The sequence below is a fragment of the Cnephaeus nilssonii genome (genome assembly GCF_951640355.1).
Source record: "Cnephaeus nilssonii genome assembly, chromosome: 15".
Classification (NCBI taxonomy): domain Eukaryota; kingdom Metazoa; phylum Chordata; class Mammalia; order Chiroptera; family Vespertilionidae; genus Cnephaeus; species Cnephaeus nilssonii.
The window spans coordinates 11,929,565-11,953,094 of NC_137086.1; the positions used below are offsets into that span (position 1 = coordinate 11,929,565).

Genomic DNA, 23,530 nt, shown 5'->3' on the forward strand with positions numbered 1-23,530 from the left:
GGGAGGTAGAAACTCTTACAAGATCCTTGGCAATGGATTTGTTAGCCTTTGCTAACTCAGGAAGCAGCCATATTTGATTGTTTTTTCAGGCTCTCTACCTGGCTAACTGCAGCCCCAATATACTCAATTCCTATATGATTAAGGCAGGGAGAATCCTGTCACAGATACTGGAGTAAGGAAGCAAGAGAATTCAATGTCACAAACCTTTAACTTTTTGCAAGCAAAACACTGTAATAGAATGAATTTACACTAGTAAATAGACCAAATGTGGCAGGTTGGAAAATTGTATTCTGAACTCTGAATGTCCAGGTTAAAATCCCAGTACCATCACTTAGTTCTATGACTTTATTCAGACTGGTTAACTGCTCAGAATCTTACCTTTATCAAGTAAAATTGAGTAATACCTGCATCGTATGACTAACTGACATATGCAAAGTACCCAAAATAGACCAAGTGCTTAATAAACACTTGTTTATCCTCCTTCCTTTCTTCCCTCTTGGGAACACATGGAATAATTTTTACTGGAGAAATCTGGGAAGCCCCTTAGTGAAGGTGGAATTTGAGCTGGGATCTTGATGAAGAGTGCTTAGGCGGAGAGGCTAGAAAAGGACACTCCCAGAGGAGAAACTAGTGTGAGAAGAGCCACAGGAGAAGTGCAGAAACCAATGAATAATACAAAGTGGATATATTGGGTGGGAAGGTTAGAAAGGGAGTGGCCTGGAGAGAAAGGGGTTTATGTTAGAGAAAGAGCAAGGGCTGAAAACATCCTCCTGATGTTCTTTTGGAGGTCAAGACGGGCAGGCACTCAGCAGCAGGGTTGCCAGCACCCACCTACAGCCTCAGCAGCCCCAGGTCCCATCCTTTTTACCACTGAAAGGGGGATTTCAATAATGCAGTGTCAAGGGACGACTGTGTAGGATGTGCGAACTTCTCTGCAATGGAAGGCAGTTCCTTACCAATCAGCTCAAAGAGAACTGGCACAACCTGAGCTGGATCACAACAGGGTGGTGCGATCCGACGTGGGCTGTGCTTCCTCTGCTACTAATGGTCTGGGTCGCCTCCAGGTCTGTTCCCTCTTCTGTACAGGAAGGAAGGCGAAGTACTTCGTTCCTCTCTTAAAGGCTTTCTGACATATGACAGATTCCTTACTCTGAAGAGGCAGAAAGCTATTCCCAGGTATCTGGCCAATCAGTCTGGAGTGCCAGAGGGCTTTGTTCCAGGTAGGCACTAAACTAATTTCTACTCCCTTCAAATAGCAGCTGGCTGTGTTCTTCTCTGGAATAGTTGAAGTCATCTACTTACCCCAAACCTCCGATCGTACTCCTATACATTCCAAAACTATGATCTGCCTCTTTCTCATCGCTGGGATATGTCCTAGCTTAGGAAGCAATATTGCAGTCATGAGTCTGCAGCACCCCACAAAAGGATTTTAACAAGATGAGCTATAACAATACAGCAGGTCCTCAAATAACATCATTTCATTATATGAGATGCCAAATGAACTTAAATCTTGTTTATATCAACTTACCTATAATAAAATTGGTTTCCTTATATGTCATTTAAAGTCACAGAACCTTGCCCTGGTTGGGTAGCTCAGTTGGTCAGAGCATTGTCCCAATACACCAAGGCTGTGGGTTTGATCTCCAGCCAGGGCACATAAAAGCAACCAATGAATGAATGAATGAATGGAACAAAAAAAAAAATCCATTCTTTCTCTCTCCCTCCCTACCTCTAAAAATCAAGACATTAAAATTTTTTTTAAAATGTCACACAAGCTGTTGATAATAAATGTGGACTTACTATACTTGGGTTCTAAAATCTATATATAGGGTTGAAATAAAGTAGCTAAACATGTTTAATGTGACAGTATCATGAAGGATCAAAAATCATAACGTGTAAAAGAATGGTTAAGGTAACTGAAGATATTTAATCTAGAGAAGACTTGGGAAACACATGATAGCTATTTTAAACACTTAAAAGGGCAATCAATCACAGGTGAGAATTACTAGAATTCCTAATACCAATGGTAAAATCTAGAGGTATACTCTGACTGGATATAAAGATTTTTAAAACATGACTGTCTAGGAGTGTTCAAGTAGGGTCAGATGACCAGTGATCAGGAATATTTCCTAAGTAGGAGCAAGTAAGATCTGAACCACTGTTCTATTGGTTGTGTGTTTGTGGTGTTCCTCAGTTAAAGAACTACTATAAGCAGCTTCAGTCCAACAGCTTACTACCCCCGCTCCCATGGGCTTGCATGTTGGTTTCTCTAAACAGGAAGCTGGGAAGGCAGTAATACTGGATCCTGGAACATAGTCAGAAGCCTTCATGCAGATACTCTTTCCAGTTTTCCAAACACCCACTCACATGTGGTCTCAAAAACACCCAGTACCTTTACTTAGCTTTACCCACTTCACAATATGCTCAATATGAGCAATTTGACTCCCAAGCCTAGATCAGGCCTGAGTGTTTCTTGTGAGCCAGTTTTAGGCTGAGGAGCCTTGAGAGTTTGTGGAGGGCAAGCCTCCCTGCCCACAGGGGGCCGTGATGACAGCTGAAATCCATGGAAGGAGAGGTATCTAAGGAATCCTGGGAGGCAGGTCTAAAGGTCCAGGCCTGGCAGCATCACTGTCCAAGAAGGCCCCAGTTTCTATGGTCTATGCATGGGGCCATTTGTTCTTGGCAGACCTCATTCAAGGGTCTTGTGTGGACCATGACTAGGGACTGGGCAGAAGGCGATGGCTGGTTGAAGAGAAGCCAGGCCCTTTAGTAGAGGAGGACGATTGGAACACAGCATTGAAGTGGGCTCGGCTTTCAAGCTGCATACGGTGGCCCAATGGGGAGGTGAGTCCACGGACAAAATGGATCCGAACCAGCCCTGACTGCCCCCCAGATACGAGCCATCCATAGGAGTCCAGGTTTGGGCTGAAACGTACCTGTGAAGAGAATAGAAAACAAAAGAGAGATGCTCATAGTTGGTGCTTCAGGGCGCGTCCCAGTTGTGAGAGCAAAAAACCTGGCCACAATCTGACAGGATAGGACCATGAGAGGGTGAGGAGACAGTGAACAAAGTAAGTTCTTGAAGGTGAGTTCTCCAGAGCTGTTTTCCCTCCTAAGCCCTCTTGGTTGCTTTTCATCTCCCGTGTCATTGATCACAGGTCCAGAGTTGGGAGTAAATGAGAGCGAAGGGTGGAGAAGATAAGAGGCAAGGTTCTTACTTTATGAATAGCCTCCAGCTGCAGCCTGTCCAGACAGAGCTGAGCCTGCCCCTCTCCCTCCTGCATACGCAGCACTGGTTCTCTACGGAGCAGATCATGGAAGGAACCCTGGGGAGGGGAAGTGTAATGAGAGACAATGAGCAGTTTCTTAGGTTTGCATCTTGGTGCTGGAACTCCTTAGGATTCCCTATTATAAAAGGACTAAAGTTTCCTACTTTTCCTAGTACCACACCCATCCTCCTGGGCCAATTTACCAAATCTGTGTCTTGAAAGAGCAAGTAGTGATGGTTGACGGTTTCAGCATAAGTTCGAGCCTTGGGTGGGTTGAGGGCTCCAGATGCAGCAGAAGAGTGGTCTTGACCTTCAGGACTATCCTGATACGGCATCAGATCTGCTTTATATATAGGCTAGAAAGGAGACCATAAGATTAGGTCTCATGAGACTGAAGACAAAATGAAAGTAAAAGAGAGAAAATTGATTTGGGGCAGGAGAGACTTAAAGATGGAGAAAGCAGTATGTTCAAACATATGTTCAGATGAACTAGGGTAGGCAATATTATGTGTAACAAGACTCCCGGGGATAATACCTGGGCAACCTAGTACTAATTTGAACTAACCTGTAGTACTAATTTGGGAGGTCATGTGGATTAGGAACTAATAAATGGTGCTGCCGTTAAATATTCATATACGTACAAATCTTCGCTCTACAGGTCGCTTGACAGTTATTGGGTTCAGTGCCATATCAGGCAATATAGCTGCAATGAGCTCCCCGGATGTATCTCCTGCAGCTATTGTCCCAAGCCAGTCGGATCCTGAAAGACTCTAGTAAGAAAAGACAGATTCATTCAGTTCTGTGAACTGGTAATAACTGCAGTCTCAGGGGGGAGAAACACACACTCACAAATGAGTTTATCATAACCCATATCCCTGATGATACAGTTACCACACACCTATCTTCTATAAAAAACTACTACCTCTTCCCGACCACCACTAGATGAGTAAATGAATCATTTTCCTGTGTAATGAAGATTTCGAAGAGAGGGGCTCACCCAGACAGTGCCTTTTCGAGGAGCAGTGAAGTAGGCCTTGAAACCAAGGTAACCAGCATCAATATAATGAATTCCACAGAGTCCATAACTGTAAGAGAAAGAGAAAATGAAACCTTCCTTTTCCTAAGATTAGATTCATTTCTTCTCCCCATGTCCTTCCTGAAGTCAAACTACCTCACTGAAACCATCCTCAATCCTCCTCTCCCCACACAATAATTTGGAACACTCTGGCACCCCAACCCCTAGGGTCTGTCCCCTGAGTTTCTCCTATCTCCATCCTGCCATACGAGGCATAGCAGTTGTCCTGAGCCACAGTGACACCATTGTAGGGGAGCAGCCAGGCCAGCTCTGTACTCAAGAAGCGCTTGATAGAGTTTATTGGTTCATAAGGTCGTCGAAGGTCCCAGAATTTGATTTTCCGGTCGCTCCCTGCAGACACTATGAAATGACTGTGGAAAGATGAAAGATGAGGGAGAAGTTAAAATCTGAACGAGTCTGGAAGAGTCAGCTTAACCCAGCTTCACCTCCCACCTCCACAACTCTCCTATTCCAACCTGTTGGCTTTGCACCACTGAAGGGTACGCACAGCCTGGTCATGGGCTAGGAAACCCTGGAAGGGGTAGAGCTTCAAAGAGCCATCAGAGAGCCGTATCCGCTGCAAGGGTGAGTTAGTGGGAAGGTTCCAGAAAACCACCATGCCTGAGGGTAGGGACAGAACATGTAGGTATTAAGGCAGGTTCTCTCTTCCTTGCTCTAATTACTTTATCTTCTACCCTCAGATCTGATCCTCTATGAAATGACATAGGGATAATGATCAGTTAGTCCATTCCCTCATATTTTAAAGACTCAGCCTGTTATTTTTAGTTCCAATTCCAAGCAACAAAAAAGTATTATCTTAATCTGGGACCTGCAGTTAAAAAGTTTGGTTGAATGCACTCAGTAGCCTCTACTTCCTACTAAATCTAAGTAAAGGGATTTTGAAAGAACATAAACTGTCTAAGAGAGGGCTGGCAACCTATAGCCCATGGGCCAAGTATAGCCTGCCACCTAATTTGGTAAATAAAGTTTGACTGGAACACAGCCCACTCATTCATTTACCTAATGTCTATGGCTGCTCTCACTTTACAATGGTGGAGTTGAATAGTTCCAACAATGGCCAAATAGTCCATATAGCATAAAATATTCACTATCAGGACCTTTACAGGAATGTCTGTCAACTCTGCTCTAAGACAAAGAGAATAGGCAAGGAGCCAAAAGCAACAAAATGTAGAGAACAAAAAACAAATGGACAAACAAACTAACTTGGCTGACCCAAAACAAGTTGACCCCGACCAGGCTGGCAGAGCAGGGGATAATAAAAAATGTAACTTTGATTAAAATAAAATATACACTGCCTTGGCCAATGTGGCTTAGTTGGTTGAGCATTGTCCTGTGCACTGAAAGGTTGCTGGTTCAATTCTCAGTTGGGGCACATGCCCGGGTTATGGGTTCATCCTGGTACAGGAAACAACCAATCGATGTTTCTCTCTCACATTGATGTTTCTCTCTGTCTCTTCCTCTTTCTTCCTCTCCAATATCATTAAAAACATATGTTTTTTAAAAAAGACAAACTAATAAACAATAGAATTTTAATAAATAAAAATTGGGAAAAATGTATGTAGCTAAAACCTCTTTTATGCATAGACTTAGGAAATGTAACACCCATGAACCTTTCTTGAAGAAAATATATTGATAGTGAATTACAGCTAAGCAACATTAATAATTCAGCAATGGAGGGAAAGACAGATGAAAGGAGTGGTAGAGACTTGCAATCATTTCAGTATAAAATTACGATTAAATAACTGGAATTAAGGCAGCAAAGCAGCATCAAGCTTCATGTACCTTGACAATGTAAGAATATCACTAAAAAAAACACAATTAGAAGATGGTGGAAGAGATAAGGAGAAGAAATGTGAGAGTGTAATTTCCTTACCTCCCCAGCAGAAAGGCTACTGATAATGTCTAAAATAAACTTGTCATTTAAAAATGACAACCTAACACCTCCAACTACTTAATGTTATTTATAATTTTTATTTTTCCTTTTTAATCTTAAAAGTATCTTTAAGGAACTAATGTCTCTGTGGTAAAGGAACATTTACTGGGAGTTTATAGCTCATCTTTCAGCTTCACTTGTCTTTTCTACTATAAAATCAAAGTATAATTACATTTAATACCTTTTCATTTAAAATTGCTATAGTGTATGATCCCATTTCTTTTCATCTTTACATATGCACAGAGAACTACATGAAATTATGTTCATCTACTCAATTACTTTTCTGAGTAGAAACATTCCAATACCTTTTTTCTTTCTTTGTATTTTTTTTACATTGCCTGAATATTTATAACTATGTAATGCCCAACACTCATCCAAAAAGGAAACAACAACCCAAAGCAAGCTTAAAGAGCAATAGCTCCTTAGGTATTTTTTTGTTTTTTACCATTATAGTATCCAGCAGCCAGGTGGTGGTGGGGCCGGGTGGGCATCCAGGCCAGGCTAAGGCACTGACCACACTCAGAGGGGTCTGATACTTGCACAGACCCCACCTGCAGGGTTGCCACGCATTGAACCTGCAGGGACAGAAGAGATGGGGCTAGGGTTAGGAATACCTATTGTTTGGAGTGAAGACTCAAATTAGTGTTCAATCCAGCAGGAGAGGAAGCTCTCTCAGAGTTAGAAAGCGACTCACTATGGAATCATAAGGGAGGCTCTAGAAGATGGAGCCTCGGGTAAGGCAGCAGGTTCCTCACTCACCTTATAGATGGCGGGTTTCATCGCATCTGTGAGGAAAAAAGACAGAACTGATACTCTGGATCCAGAAGACCGAGGTCCTAATAAGCCTTGCTCTTAGATCAGCACCCCACCCTTTCAATGATGTTCCCTTACATTCTTATGTTTCCACCATCAAATGTACGAGCCCACCTTTCTCTGCCCCATCTTCTTCTTTCCTCCTGTTATACCTGATAGTATCCTTTCTATCAGAATGGCGAATCCCTCCACTCTGCTCTCTCCTCACCGTTTCCCAAAGAACTTTGCTCTCTGGTTACCCATCCTATCACCTGCATTATTCATTTTCTCTCCCCCTCCTGGGTCATTCTCACATTCACACTATTGTCTCCTATCTAAACCAACCAAACAAAACTCTTACCTCCATCCACTACCCTGTTGTGTGTTCCCCTTCACAGCCAAACTTCCTGAAAAAAATTGTCTATCCATTCTATCTTCACTTCTTCACCTCCCAATCGCTCCTCAAGCCACTCCTCCACCTGCTCGCCAAATATGGGCCTTCTCAGGGTTCAAACCACGATGCCCTCTTCAACTCAGTACAGTTGAAAAAGAAGTAAATTCAACTGATAGGAGCTGCCTTTCCCTGACCCTCCTCTTCTTGCTCACATTCAGCTCTATCTTCTCTCCCTCTGTTTACAACAAAGAGAGTGTGTGTCTATGTATGTGTGGTGGTGAGGACAGGAGAGGCTGAGGACAAGCTTGGGAGAACAAGAGTATGGCAGGGGAGACTGGCCCCATTAGTCCGCCTCAGCCTTCAGCAGTTCTTTACACAGCCAATTAACTGTGGCCGCAGAGGAAGAGGCCTGAGAGCAGGGAGGACAGGGAAGAGAGGAGATAAAGGTAATGTGATGAAAAAGTGCAGTTATAGTCTGCAAGAGTACTACTTGTGGGCTGCTGAACAGAGAGGTCCAGTACAGAGCGTGTGAAGTCAGAATGGAAGGTGTGGCTGTGCAAGGCTTTGTACTGTAGAGACTGGGCCTAGAAGAGTTTCAGGGGAGATGGACAGGCCCTACAAAGTTCTGGCCATGGCTACAGCAGCCTCATTCTCCTTGCTGGGCTACTCACCTGGGGGCTGCTGTGCCAGCAGGGCGTCAGGATGGGGCAGACTGAACAGCAGCACCTTCCCATCTGAGCAAGCAAGAGCCAAGAGACCCAGCCGAGGCAGGAGAGGAGCCTAGAGGGTGAGACCAGATCTGTGCTGAGGATTGCTGCCTTAGGAGCCTCTCAGAAAACTTCTGAGGTTCTAGTTTCTGAAAATATGACATGAGGTTGCTAGAAAAAAATGCCATCCCCACCACTCTCCAAACTCTGTTCCTCCTACTCTGGGAACACCCAGAGCCTTTGTTCTGGCTCTGAGTCCAAGGGCCATCACATAATCAACTGGGAGGTACCTTCCGAGGGGTGCCTGGAAGTTCCCATGCTCCACTGGGGCAGAACTTGAGGTCCCAAATGCAGCCGTGGTCACAAGCAATCCCATAGACAAAGTGAGCCCTGTTGCCAGGACTGAGGAGAGAAGCCATATGGGGAGAATGGGTAGGAAGAAGGGGGGCCTAGGGCTGCCAGAGCCTGTGTGCTCCCCTTATTTCAAACCAATCCAAGCCCTCCCCCACAACCCAAACCCGGATCCTGCCCAGCCCCATCCGTCTCTCCTCCTCAGACACCCTCCCACAGCAGTGTCCCAGCCCCACCTCACCAGCTTTCTTGCTGCAAGGTCCCAAGGCCCCAGAGCTGGAGTAGCCCAGGACCCGAATGAAGTTGGCTCAGTGAGTGCGTCTCATTCATGTCAGGGCTGGAGAAAAGGGCCACATACTGCAAGGCTGCTGCCCCCTCCGGCACTGGGCACCAGTCCAGAGCCCAGAGAGGTCCCCCTGTGAAGAAGGACACATCCCAGCGCTCTGGGTGTGCTGTGATCGAGCTAAATCTAGAGACAAGTCAAAGATAGAATGAAAAAAGGAGTTAATAAAAGGTAATGAAAAATTCATAGGTGAATGGATAAATAAACAGTGATACATCCAGACAAATGAAGTATTTGTCCAAACCCATAGAATGTGCACACCAAGAGTGAACCCTAATGTAAACTATGGACTTGGAGTGATTATGCTATACCAATGTAGGTCATCCATTCTGGTGGGGAATGTTGATAGTGGGAGAGGTTATGCATGCGTGGGGCAGGAGGTCTATCAGAAATCTCTATCACTTCCTCTCAATTTTCCTGTGAAGTTAAATTGCTCTAAAAATTTTAGTTAGTAAAAAGGTAATGAGGACAGAATGGGAACTCCACCGGAGTTAGAATGAACTGGCTTCAGCAAGGGCCAGAGTATCAAGGACAGTCTACAGGCGAGAACAGTCCTAGCTCTCGTTTGTGTCTGCCTCCTTTCCCTCCCAGTCGTTCTGTTCTAGTTCACCTTCAAAGACGTCAGGCTGTGCATCCTGGTTACTACAGTGTTCTCTCCAGGGTCAGTCTGTCAGGGACTACCTGAGTATAGATGAGCTTGTAAACAGGTTTGACCCTCAACCTCCAGAGTGTCCTTCAGTCTGGCCAGCAGCAACGAGCACTGCAGACTAGAGGGGACTGACCAGATCTACCCAGGACTCCGACCCTTGGGATCAACTGGACCAGCATCAGGGCAAGAACAGGGCCAATCTGGCTTCCCTTCCAACATTTATTTTTCCTATTTCTGTCTCCTAGAATTAGAAAAAGAGATGTAATCTTCACCTGTTTATGCGGTAGAGTGTGCCATCTTCAGGAAGTCCTTCACGTTGTACAGAAAACAGTGGAGACTTCTCCTCCTGGGGCAGGTAGGGAGCTGCCTCACTAGGGAAGGCAAAGGGAACAACAGCCTGAATCTGGAAGTTTCTCCTTTTCCAGGATTCCCGTCATAAATCTAGAGTCCTCTGTCACCCTTCAGCCTCCAGTGGTATCACCACCCCTCCGAGGCTTCAAAGATGTCTCTTCAACTTACAGTTCAGATAACAAGTGCCACTTCCAGGCTAAAGGAATCCATTCTGCAAACTCCCAGTATGAATGCTTCTGTTCTCGGCTAGAGGGACGGAGAAGCATTAACGAAGGAAGAGATAAATTCTAAGCAGTTCTGCCCAAAAAAACTTTCTGTGATAATGGTCCTGGCCAGCATGGCTCAGTGGTTGAGTGTCAACCTATGAACCAGGAGGTCACAGTTCAATTCCTTGTCAGGGCACATGACTCCTAGTGTGGGGCGTGCGAGAGGCCCCAATCAATGAATCTCTCTCATCACTGATGTTTCTCTCTCTCCCCCTTCCTCTCTGAACTAAATTAAAAGATATTTAAAAAAAAAAGGTTACCAGTTCGATTCCTGCTCAGGGCACATGCCCCGGTTGCAGGTTTGATCCATGATAGAGGGCGTGCAGGAGGCAGCCAATTGGTGTTTTGCTCTCATATCAGTTTTTTCTCTCTCCCTTACTTTCTCTCTAAAAAATAAAAATAAAAATAAAATAATCAATTAAAGGAAAAGCTTTCTGTGATGATGTAAGTGACCTATTATCTGTCCAATACATGCACTGCTAGCTGGGCACTTGAAATGGGGCTATTGCAAAGGAGAAACTGGACTTTTAATTTTAAATGGCTACATGCAGCTACTGCCTACCGTAACAGACAGCACAGCTCTAAAGCTTTTGCCTTTGGAGCAGGGTCGTTTATTTGTGAATGTCTTCAGTGTTCTCCCCTGTGAGTGCCTGCCCTCTTTCTCACAGCCCCATTCTAGATCATTCTGTGCACTCCACCACCACCCTTTCATCCCCAGGCCCCATCCCCAAGTCTCACAGGTCCTTGGTGAGATGGAGGCACTTCCAGACAGGAGCCATGATGTGATTGGACAGGCCATTGGGAGCTGTGCCCCGGCAGTGCAGCTTCTGCTTCTGGGACCGAATGAAGAAAGTGTCACGGAGAATTTTATAGCCAGAGCAAGTTCCCAGGACACAGCTTTCTCAGCTTCTACTTTTCTCCGCACAACTTCCCCTCTAACCTTTGCCATATCAGAATCTCAAAGGATTTGTGTTATAACCATTACAATGACTTCTCCCCCTTCTGCTCCTACTCCTCCATCAAAACTGCAAAATCTGCCCGGCTGGTGTGGCTCAGTGGTTGAGCGTCGACCTATGAACCAGGAGGTCACGGTTCGATTCCTGGTTAGAGCACATGCCTGGGTTGCAGGCTCCATCCCTAGTGTGGGGCGTGCAGGAGTAGCTGATTGATGATTCTCATCATTGATGTTTCTATCTGTCTCTCCCTTTCTCTCTGAAATAAGTAAAAAAACATATATATTTTTTAAAACTGCAAAATCTGTTATGTTTTTTGAACATTTTCCTTGATGTCTCCACACATTGGATTTAGGGAATTTCCATTTACTTCTTAAAACTCTTGCCCTATGGAGTAGTCTTTCCTTATTCCTCCCATCTTTCTAATATTCCTTTGCTGGTTCTCCCTCCTCTGATAGATTTGGTCCATGATGGTATTTCCCAGAGACGTCCTGACTTATTTTCCAGCCTCCATACATGCACTCCTGGTCATTTCACCCCACATCCCAACATTATACCTGATTACAAAGTTTGACTACCATCATTACCCATTTATCAAGTTTACATTTTAGTAAACTCAAACTTCACTAGTTTTCAACTTTTCTACAAACTCTAGATCCATACAGTGGTGCCAAGCAATATTAGAGCCTGAGGCAAAAGGAAAATCAATAATACAGTTCCTGTCTTTATTTAAAATTTGGTATTTTGGTCATTATAGATTTGTTAAATTAATTTTGATTTTTAAAAATGTATCAAAATATTTATCCTGATTTCTAAGGATTTGGTGCTCCCTTAAATGTTGCACTTAAGACAAGTAAGGCACTGGTCCCATATACAATTATGACTGGTGACCAGATGTCCCCAGGATGGTCCACGGTCTACAGGCACTTCCAACTCAGCATTCGAGAAAGTGAGCTCATCACCTGCCTATCTTTGCCTCTCCTGCGTACCCCACTCTTTCTATTTGGGATGATGAAAACATCTTGGAAATGGATAGTGTTAGTAGTTGCATAACATTGTGAATGCACTAAATGCCAGTGAACTATACATTTTTAAATGGTAAGTTTTCAGTTATGTAGATTTTACCACAATTAAGCACACACCTTTAATGGCTCCTACTGTCACTCCTTTTATCTTCTCTAGTTTAATCCCCACTTTACCCAAAGCCCTATGCTGTAGCCATAATCCATTTCTGGGAAAACCAATCCCTCTGGCACACTTTCATTTACCTGTTAAGACCGAGCTGAACTATCATCCTTTGTGAAGCCTAAGCAGTTGACTACCCCTCCCCTATATGGCTAACGCATTTTGATCTCTCCTGGCCTAGCACTTACCACACTGAACTTTGTGAGGCAGGACTCTGCCTTATTCACATTTGTGTTTCCTAGTTCACAGTAGATGCTCAATATATGTTTTGGGTATTTTTGTTAATCGTCACCAGAGAGGATTTTTTCCCCACTGATTTTTAGAGAGAGTGGGAGGGGAGAGACAGAGAAACATCGACGTGACAGAGACACATCGATTGGTTGCCTCTCGCACATGCCCTAACCAGGTAGAGATCAAGCCTGCAACCGAGGTACATGCCCTTGACCGGAATTGAACCCAGGGCCCTTCAGTCCGTGGGCCGACGCTCTAACCACTGAGCAAAACCGGCTAGAACAGATGCTCAAAAGATGAATGAATAATCTTGTTTACTTACACCCTTAGCTCCTGCAATCTCAACTGTATTTGAAGTTGCCTCTTTCTTCTTTTACCTCTTTTGGTCATCATGGTTACTAGGTCAAAGCCTTCCTTCCGGGTACCCTCTTGACCCCCTAATAATCCTATTAGTTCCTTCAATCACTTTCTTGCCCATTCAGTGCATCCTCTTACCCCTGAAGTGGATCCTCGTGGGGTGCTTCGGGGCACAGCAGGCTCAGGGTCAGATGAGCTCTCACTTGGGACCTCACTTTCTTCTCCATCTTCAGCCTCAACCTTGAGAACAAAGTCTTCATCTCGTGTGGTGTCATCCTCTTCTTCTCCACCTTGACAGACTGACTGTTGCCGGATCTTCTTTGGTTTGGTGGGGCTGCTCACCTTGGGGCTCTCAGGACAGGACACTGGAGCAGGCAGGGCTGTTGACAGCTCTTCAGCCAGTTCCTGAAGATACAGAAGGGCCCTGTGGGGTAGGGCAGAGTCAGAGACATACTCACAAACACTTAACAAGAGCCCACTTTTATTTATTTATTTTTTTATTAAGAGCCCACTTTTCCAGACACTGCGTTCTCTTATTGCACCGGATCCTCACAGTGACCCTGTGAAGCAGCTATTTATTTCCCCTTCCCTTCTGATAGATAAAGAAACATAAATCCAGGAAAGTTAAGTGACTTGGCCAAGATGATTCAGATAACATATGTGGGATCTAAACCAGGTCTTCTGACTTCAAGTCCCAAGCACTTTTCACTCTACCACAGTCAAAAATCACTGATGGCAACAGAAAATAATAGAAAGGTGTGTATATACTGATATATATTTGAGTGGTAAAATTGTAATGAAGACCTGGGGGAAATTGTGAAAAATGGATAGGATACAAAGTACAGAAAGAAAATCCTAGACAAAGTTAACAACAGACTAAAGTTGCTAAGGTAAAAGCCAGAAGATTGCTCAAGTCCCCAGAACCCGACACCATGCCCGCTTACCTCATCACAGTCTTTTCACCTCTCCAACGTCGGACCCGCCCTGATTCCCTCCCCCTCCCCCTCACCAAGACGTGCCCCAATCCTTACACTTGGGCAGCCCTTCGGCGGGGTCGTTGCCCAGGTGGAGTCTCAAAGTCCTCAGGGGGCCTCTTTGGAGCTGGAGACTCCGGCTGATCTAGGCCTTTTGACAACTTCAGCAGTAGCAGCTCTGCCTTGGTCTTCCGACCGCGTTTCTTAGGCATGGGGGTGGACAGAGGGTTGGATGGATCTAAGTGGCCAGGAGCCAGAGGGGCTGATGGAGGATTAGGTTGTTGGGGCCTTTTGGGGCCTTTCCGTGTCCTACCGCCTCTCTTCCGGCCAGGCTTTGAGGCCCGAGGCTTCGAGACCTTGGACATCTCTGAAGAAAGATCTGTAGAGAAGAATACGTGTCTATGAGAGGGGACCAGAGCTCAAACCTCTTTAGAACAGACTACAACATACCCAGGTTTGTTAAACCTATGAACTCAACCTGTTCTCTTTCATCTTAAACTAAGCACAGGGAGAGAAAAAGATGAAAAGACAAGGTACATACCTTGCTGTTCCAGCCTGGATAGGCTTTCCTGTTCTGGAAGGAGCTTTTTCTCATCAAGAGAACCCTCAAATCCAGACAAAGAGGTAGGCAAAGACATCTCTATGGAAGCCTCTGTACTGGCTGTTTCTGAAGTCGTCCTGACATCAAGCTGATTTAGCACCTCTTGTCCAGGAGAGTCTACGACAGTCACGTTCCCCACGGGGCCGGCCTCCCCCAGGGCGACATAGCCGACCCCGCAGGTATCCATCAGCACCCCCTAAAATGGTTGCCCCTGCACACAGACATACAAATGAAAAGAAGGTAAAAGCTATTTGTACTGACTCCGATTTTTCTATTTTCCTCCCCTCACTGCCCCCCCCCCTGCAACCAGAAATCTAAGCTCCCTGATCATGTATTCATTCAATAATAATTACTAAACATCTTCTATATCAGGTATTATAACAATAAGCAAGACAGACAAGGTCCCTGCCCTCATGGAACTTACATGCTAGTGAAGCTGATAATAACAAACAAATAATAATACAGCTACCATTTTTTTTAAACACTTGCTATGTGCAAGCACTGTAGTAAGTGCTTTATTTATATTATATAATTTAAAGCTCATAACATTTCTTGTAATGATACTGCAGTGAATGCCTACAGCTAAAAGCCATCTTTACAAGTATTAGTCAAGGAACAGATTTATTTAAAAATAAGTAAAACAGCCCTAACTGGTTTGACTCAGTGGATAGAGTGTCGGCCTCTGGACTGAAGGGTCCCGGGTTCGATTCCAGTCAAGGGCATGTACCTTGGTTGTGGGCACATCCCCAGTAGGGGATGTGCAGGAAGCAGCTGATTGATGTTCCTAACTCTCTACCTTTCTCCCTTCCTCTCTGTAAAAAATTAATAAAATATATTTTTTTAAAAAATAAAAAATAAGTAAAACAGTTCTCTAGTGCCCTGTCATCAGTCTTTTACCTGGGTGGGGGAGGCAGGAGGCTTTGAGACAATTAAGGAACATCCTACTACATTAAGAGACTTTTCCCTGCCCTGGTCAGTAGCTCAGTTGGTTAGAGTGTCATCCGATATAACAACTTTTCGGGTTCGGGTTCATTACCCGCCGCCGGTCAGGACACATACAAGAACCAACCAATTAATGCATAAATTTTAAGAAAAAAGGAGAGGCCTTCCCCACATTGAAGAATGGATTTTAAAACAGTCATGAATCTTCATTTTCTTCAAACCCAGGAAATCAGGTGTACAACCATGAACCAAAGTCAACTGATGGAGATAAACAAAACATTGATACCAACCAAAAACCTGAGCAACGAAGAACTCTGCCAGGGCAGAGTTTTCAGCCAGAAAAACCTGCTTGTCTGGGTCAAAGGGGGAGAAATAGTTCAAATCTGAGGAGGGAATTCCCCGTAGGTAGGTCTGTACGTGTCTTCAGGATAAAGAAATGATCAGCCTCAGTAGAAAAGTTTGCTGATGAAAACACCGTAAGAAATATCATACAAATTAAAAGTTCACAACAGCCGAAACCGGTTTGGCTCAGTGGATACAGTGTCGGCCTGCGGACTGAAAGGTCCCAGGTTCGATTCCGGTCAAGGGCATGTACCTTGGTTGCGGGCACATCCCCAATAGGGGGTGTGCAGGAGGCAGCTGATCGATGTTTCTCTCTCATCGATGTTTCTAACTCTCCATCTCCCTTCCTCTCTGTAAAAAATGAATAAAATATATTTTAAAAGTTCACAACAGCCTAAGTGGATCATAAACGATAACAGCCAGCATTCTGAGGTGTTAAGGACACACTATAACATCATGTGCTAAAGATAGACTATAACAATGCCAAAGGAAATGGAGGCCAGTGAGACTCTTCCTGCACTGTTCTCTGGTAAATAGCAAGCCCTGACAGAACTACTCCATTCAAAGTTAGTAACAGCCCAGCTGGTGTGGCTCAGTGGTTGAGCATTGACCTGTAAGTCACGGTTTGATTCCCGGTCAGGGCACATGCCCAGGTTGCAGGTTCAATCCCCAGTGGGGGGCATGCAGGAGGCAGCCGATCAATGATTCTCTCTCATCACTGATGTTTCTTTTCTTTTTTAAAAATATATTTTTATTGATTTCAGAGAAGAAAGGAGAGGGAGAGAGAGAGAGAAACATCAATGATGAGAGAGAATCACTGATCCGCTGCCTCCTGCATGCCCCCCACTGGGGATTGAGCTCACAACGTGGGCATATGCCCTTGACCGTAATCAAACCCGGGACCCTTCAGTCCACAGGCTGACACTCTATCCACTAAACCAAACCAGCTAGGGCCATCATTGATGTTTCTATCCCTCTCTTCCACTCCCTTACTCTCTCTGAAATTAATAAAGCTGAAAGTAAAAAGATGAATTAAAATATACAGGGGAAATGTAAGCAAAAAGAAAAAAGGAGTTTCGATGTCAATAGCAAAGTTGAATTCAGGGGGAAAAGTATTAAATGGGACAAAAAGAAAGTACTTTATAATGAGTAAAACCTCAAATCACATAAAATATATAAATATCATAAAACTTTAGACTTCAAATAACATAGTATCAAATACATAAAGCAAAATCTTCAGGAAATGCAAGAACTACTTTCTTTAATCATTGGCAGTTCAAGTAGGTAAGGACAAAATGTGAATGATTGTTGCCTTCTCTATTGGCCAAGGTCTAGTTGCATAGAACAGAACCCTTTCTAGTCAGTCCGAGCTAAAAGGGATTTATTAAAGGGTATGAAATGGTTCACAACAGTGGTTCTCAAAGTGTGGTCCCAGAGCTGGCAGCCTCAGCATCATTTGAAATTTTGTTAAATGCAAATTTCCAGTCCTATCCCAGACCTACTGAGTTAGAAACTCTGGGATGGGGCCAGCACTTGTTATAACAAGTCATTCAGGAGACTCTGATGCACATTCAAGTTTGAGAATCCCCTGCATTGGGAGGGTTGGGGGGAAACAGTTTAGGAAGAAGTGTTTTTCAAATTGGGAAGTTGTGTTATAGTACTGATTGATGAACCACATGGCCTCTCCTAATGCCATGAGGGGATTCACTTACTGAATCAAGGAGCCCCTGCCCGAGCCGGTTTGGCTCAGTCGATAGAGCGTTGGACGGTGGACTGAAGGGTCCCGGGTTCAATTCCAGTCAAGGGCACATGCCCAGGTTGTGGGCTCGATCCCCAGTAAGGAGCATGCAGGAGGCAGCCGATCAATGGTTCTCTCTCATCATTGATGTTTCTATCTCTCCTTCTCCCCTCCTCTCTGAAAAATCAATAGAAATACACTTTTAAAAAAAGAAAGAAAAAGAAGCCCCTACCACAGTTATAGCTCCATAAACAAGTTGCCTCTACAATCAGAATGTGACCAATTAAATGGAGAAGACACTTCTCTGGCTCCCAAATCCAGAATCACTCCACTGCCACAATCTGCACCAGCAAAATGCACACAGGCTGGCCTGCCTCTCCCCTCTCTACTCTCAGGTCCCAATTTGAGTTCCTTAAGAGCACATTTGATCGGCAAGACCTAAATCACATTCAGAATCTTGGATGGTAAATTTCCAGGAAATGAAATCTCTAGCTTTCCAGCTCTCAAATGGAGGTTGCTCATTTTCTCACATCCCACTTACCCCAGGTTAGAAAGTGGGATCAGTGTCTTCCCAGTTCCCCTCTAATGCCACTGCTTGACAACTAGTCCTTCCCCTCTTGCAAAAGTCTTGTTTCTTTGAAGCTTGTAACATTGAGCTAAAGCCCTGCTAATCTAGCTCTGCTGTTACACCCCGGACCCTGTCATCACATAACACCTTTTAACCTCCAAAATCACTAAGACATTCACTATCTGATCACAACCTCCCATCACTACAGCTAGACTGCTCAACTGCTCTCACTGTATCTATTCTTCAATCATATCTAGCCACTATTCATTGATCTCTCCAATTTCTCCCTATGGCAGCAGCCACATACAATCTAGCTTAGATTTCTTTAATCAGACTCTATTGACATTATAAACTTCCTTTCTGTCTGTCTTTTGTTTCACAGGTCCGGCAAAATTCCAGCCTTAGATGAACCAATCATTCACCTTCTTCATTGTGTGCATCTAAGCTACTCAATCACACTTCCTCTCTCTTGCAATGTCTGATCCCCTGGTTCTCAGCAGATGACTTTGCTTCTGGTTTTTGAAACACAACTTAAAGCCATTAGATGGGAAATACTTGGATTTCTTGCAAAGTAGCCTAATCCTCCGTGCATCTAGACTCCTCCCTCATCCACTTTCGAAGGCCTCACCTTCCACAGCGTTCAAGCCCCATTTTCTGCCCTCTTAAGGAAACTAGTCATTTATTCTTTTCCTCTCTATGGGCATCTTCCAAAAAGCACTGATCTCTTTTTGTGGGATTTTTTATTTTTGTTTTTTTGGGTTTTTTTGGTTAATCCCCACCTAAGGATTTTTTTTTTCCCATTGATTTTTTAGAGAGAGTAGAAGGGACAGAGGGAGGGATAAAGACAGGGAGGGGGTGGGGAAAGGAGAGAGAGAGAGAGAGAGAGAGAGAAAAACATCAATGTGAGAGAGACACACCAATTGGTTGCCTCCCCTACACGCCCTGACTGGTGCCAGGGATCAAACCTGCACCCAGGTACGTGGTGCCCTTGACCAGGAATAAAACCCAAGACCCTTCGGTGAGCAGGCCAACACTCTAACTATTGGGCAACACCAGCCAGAGCCAAAGAGCATGTTTAAATGTTTACAGTTCGCATCTTAACACACACACACAACTATCCTTCAACCCATATTCCTCCTCCAACTAATATGTTCCTCCTCCATCTCACAAACTTTTGAAAGAGTTGTCTGCCCTTACATTTTAATTATCCTGCTTCCTCCTAACTAGGATATTGCCCCCACCTCATCCCTGAAGCTAAAAGTCCTCAGTAATTGCTGCCAATTAATTCAATTGACACTTCTCAGTCTTATTTAACTTGACCTCTCAGCAGCACTGAAGCTACTTACCATTACTTTCTTGAAACACTATCTTTTCTTGAGAAGAAATTCAAATGCAGTAACCTTCCAGATGTTCCTCAATCTTTTACAATTGTCTCACTCACACCTATTTGGCAGCTTTTTTGCACACTAACCTCTTTTGTGTTTCCAAAGCATTCAACTTAGTTTGCATCCTTTTCTTTTTTACAATTGTTTTTATAAAACTTTTAGTTGATACAGAATACTTATAACTATATGTAAAATACAAAGGATAACAATACAATACCTGTGTATTTGCCACTTTTCAACTTAGTTTAGAGATAATTCTTCATACTCAAATTTCTTTAAAATTTAAATATATAACACAATAATCCTATATAATAAAAGGCTAATATGCAAATCGACCAAACATGGAATGACAGGTAACTATGATGTGCACTGACTACCAGGGAGCAGACGCTCAATGCAGGAGCTGCCCCCTAGTGTTCAGTGTGCTCCCACAGGGGGAGCACCGCTCAGCCAGAAGCTGGGCTCACTAAGCAGCGCTAAGGATGTCCGACTGCTCCCTGCAAGGAGCGGGCCTAAGCCGTCAGTCAGACATCCCCCAAGGACTCCCAAACTGCAAGAGGGCTCAGGCTGGGCTGAGGGACCCTCCCCTCCAGTGCTCGAATTTCGTGCATCAGGCCTCTAGTATAAATATAATGACACACCAACTAACATAAACAGGTTCGGGAACTCATACAATGACTCTTGACAAACATTCAACTCAGCTTGTGGAGGTAGAGCTATCAGGCCTATTGAGAAAAGCCTATGTGACTTCCAACATTCAGTGTGCCATGGGCATCAATCTGTATGCTTTACAAAGGAAATGGAGAGCCCTGGCTGGTTTGGCTCAGTGGATAGAGCGTTGGCCTGCGGTCTGAAAGGTCCAAGGTTCGATTCCTGTCAAGGGCATGTACCTTGGTTTCGGGCACATCCCCAGTAGGGGGTGTGCAGGAAGCAGCTGATTGATGTTTCTCTCTCATCGATGTTTCTAACTCCCTCTCCCTCTCCCTTCCTTTCTGTAAAAAATCAATTAAAAAAAGGGGCATTTTCTACCCCACTGACATAAACATATTCTATTTTATTTTTTTCTAATACTTTTTCCTACATTAGAATATCACATATAGCTCTTTAGTTTGTCCTGAATTCTATTATAAGAAATATGGGTATTTACTTATTTCATATCTATCATACATGAAAGTTTTATAAGATAGGAATCTTGCCTATCTAGAACCTGCTATATGGTAAATGTAATAATTAACCTTCGTTTATTGAATGACTAACTTCTCAAGGTACAAAAGTCCCTTTTAAAGATTCACTGCTTTAAAAGGCAGCAGCAGGGTGCAGTGGTTAATTTCCATTTATGATTTCACAAGACAAATTCTGGACACAAATGAAGGATGTTTAGTTAACTTGGACTACAATTTATAAAATTTTACATTTGCACCCCAACTTGTCTGGTTTCCAAGATACTCCAGGCTGCCTGCCTGACCTCCTCAGCGAAGGAAACTAGATAACACTGTTCCTCAAATATGGAATTACTTTAAACTCACTGTTTGGTCTAACATGCTATTTCCCAAAGTCTGGTACAACTGGTGGTATGCAAAATTACTTTAATAGTATAAAAATGAACAATTTTACTCGACTGTGTTTTTATTTTAACTTGTATAAAAAACTGTAACAAGCCCATGAAACTTCATGGGTTCGTCTATAATGCATAGAGACGAAAGCACTTAAACTTTAAAAATAAATCAATTTAAAGAAAACTATTAAGAACATAATAGTACAGGTAAGAATGGATGGCAAAAGTGCTAATGGCACAGGAAAGACTTAAGTTTGTGTAACAACATGCCGCTCTGGGAAGAGGCTTGGCCATACCCTAGAGCACTCTAACCCAGTGCTGGGTGGGGTTGAAGTCGTCATCTCTGCCTTCCCCAGCCAACTTGCCCGGGAGAAAAGGGCCAGACGAGGAAACTAACTGGCCCTTGACTGCGCCAATGAGGTTGCAGCGCGCGGGGCACAACCCCCAGGGTGAGAAGAGCCTCGCGGAGGGAGAGGCCGGGACACAGCCGCCTGAGGGACTGACCCGCAGCTCCTCTGAGGGTGCCCACCTGCCAGCCCTCCCTCAGCCCTGGGCGGGGAGCAGCTTTCACCACGGCCCTGCCTGAGGCCAGCCCTGTTTTCTAAAGCTGAGGACTACTGTAGGTTCGCAGAGTCGAGGGAGGTAATGCAAGCAGCGCCCAGGCCAGGACGCTGGATGCTGTGTTACGGACACCGTGTGAGTGAAGAAGGCAAGACCGTGGTGTGCAGAGATGGGGGATGCATTCTTGCCACGGTGGGGAAGGAAGTGGGGAGCGTGGTGGTTTCTATAGCAGCCCAGGGGCTGGAGGTCGCGATGCTGTGCAGAGTGGGAATAGCGGAGCCAATATTTTAGCGCTTCCGAAAAAGGAGGAGGAGTATTCGTGGGGGCCCCCCGCACACCCCACGGCTGTACACTCACCCTCACCAAAGTCCTTCCGGAAGTCCAAGTTCGAAGATGGCGCCGCCCGTCTGGTCGCGGTTTTATGACGTAACCCCGTAGCTACTCTTCATTGAGGGCCCATCCCGGCCTCCGATAGCAGTGCACCAGGTAAACATGTGAGTTTGGCTGGGCGTTTGTGCCAAAGAGTTTTCTATTGCACTATGTGTTCCACAATGCAATGCGGCGCGAGTTCCCGAGCCCTTGCCGAGCGGGAGAAGCTCCCGGCCTCAGCAGCGCAGAGGGTGCTGCAGGGCCTTATGGGAATTGCAGTGTCTAGAAGGTAAGATTGACGCCTGCGCGGTGACGCTCGCCGCGCCCACTAGGGTTCCCACGCGGCCTCTACGCCCTACTCGAGTGTGCTGCTCTACGGGATTGTCTTCAGGACTACTGGGTCTATGGCGGCCAGGGCCAGGGCCAGGGCCAGGGCGGATGTGAGAATTTGCCTGCGACGTTGGAGCCAAAGACAGAAACTGGGAGACAAAAGAATCCATGAAGCGGGCGCCGGGAGGACTCGGGGCTCCGCCGGGGGGCATCGCTCCCCCCCCCCCCCCCTCCTGCAGATGCAGTCGCTAGTGAAGTCCAGGATGAAAAGGATAGGGAAGGAGCAGGAGTAGAAAAACCTGCGCTCGAGTGAGACTCTGGCTTGGACATTAGCCTTGGTTTCCGGCTTTGCCTCACTCCCTCATTAGGAGGTGGGATGCGGGTGAATAAAGAATGTGATAAATTCTGCCCTTTCTTGAAGCACTTAAAGCCATAAAATTTCACGCGTCTCCACAAACAATAGGAGAGTTTAGGATGTATAAATACGTGGGAGGGGTGTGGTAAAACCTTTTTTCTTCCACAATCTGTGGACGAAAAGAGGCCACATGCTAACCTGACTAACTCAGGAAAGGCCTGCTTGGCGGCCTTGCAAACTCAAGAGACCTAAAGTAACCACAAAGGATGGTCTGAAATTAAAACCTTTAATTTCAAAGTAGTTTATAGTGGGTAGTCATGTCCTAGGCCAGTATCTTCCTTAACAAAGATCAACTTTGATCTTTACTGAGCCAGCCTATTTTTGCCATCTAAGATAACATAACTGGAATATCAGGGTAACTTGTAACTTCCCTTTTTCCAGAACCCTCAGGACACAGCCAATGCACCAGGATGCCAGGGCAGAGACCACAAATTCCCTCATTGTTATTGTTATCCTGTTAATTGTTGACTTAACTACCCTGCACCCACCTGTGTAAAGGAAATGTGTCTGTCATTTTACTTTTTATCCAATCTCAGAGGTTCCCTTTTGCTTTCTTCTGCCTCCCTAATCTGTCACCAGTGGATTTGATGTAACCCACTTGCATCTCCTCTTTTGATTGTAGTGTATAAAACAAGATGAAAGACGGCCATTCTCTGGAGCACTATCTCAATACGTGGAGATTCTGCTTTCCTGCAACTGTCAAGAGCTTGGCTCAGACTCACAAGAGTTCTTTACAGGTTTAAATGTTTTATACACTAACAAATCTCACTTATTGAACCCTTGCTTACAGAAAACATTTAAGGAAAGCATGGGAGGAACTAGCTAAGATTTTTTTTTAAATACATTTTTATTGATTTCAGAGAGGGGGAGAGG

General features: G+C 44.7%; 1 protein-coding gene across 2 annotated transcripts; it reads right to left on the reverse strand.

Annotated features, from left to right (window-relative positions):
• Positions 1–153: 153 nt before the first annotated feature.
• On the reverse strand, positions 154–23,264 carry GTF3C2 (general transcription factor IIIC subunit 2). Of its 2 annotated transcripts, XM_079792497.1 has the most exons (19): positions 21,901–23,263; positions 14,393–14,663; positions 13,909–14,230; positions 13,016–13,301; positions 10,890–10,984; positions 10,054–10,131; positions 9,807–9,905; positions 8,784–9,011; positions 8,482–8,593; positions 8,156–8,264; positions 7,058–7,083; positions 6,744–6,873; positions 4,821–4,965; positions 4,554–4,715; positions 4,267–4,354; positions 3,911–4,039; positions 3,473–3,625; positions 3,219–3,326; positions 154–2,936 (listed from the first exon to the last, which is right to left on the reverse strand). In XM_079792497.1, exons 2-19 carry the CDS (start codon positions 14,637–14,639, stop codon positions 2,718–2,720), a joined length of 2,736 nt encoding a protein of 911 aa, XP_079648623.1. In that variant the 5' UTR covers positions 14,640–14,663; positions 21,901–23,263; the 3' UTR covers positions 154–2,717. The 2 variants fall into 2 exon arrangements, with proteins under 2 accessions (XP_079648623.1, XP_079648624.1); XM_079792498.1 differs by lacking the exon at positions 3,219–3,326 and having other exon boundaries at positions 21,901–23,264.
• Between the last annotated feature and the right edge of the window lie 266 nt (positions 23,265–23,530).

Excerpts from the sequence above, each read along its gene's own strand:
- GTF3C2 (XM_079792497.1), bottom strand. The coding sequence starts at position 14,639 with ATGGATACCTGCGGGGTCGGCTATGTCGCCCTGGGGGAGGCCGGCCCC. Across the intron at positions 9,012-9,806 it reads ACACTCTACCGCATAAACAG|ATTTAGCTCGATCACAGCAC; the intron begins GTGAAGATTACA and ends ACTTGTCTCTAG. Across the intron at positions 3,327-3,472 it reads TCTTTCAAGACACAGATTTG|GGTTCCTTCCATGATCTGCT; the intron begins GTAAATTGGCCC and ends TCCCCTCCCCAG.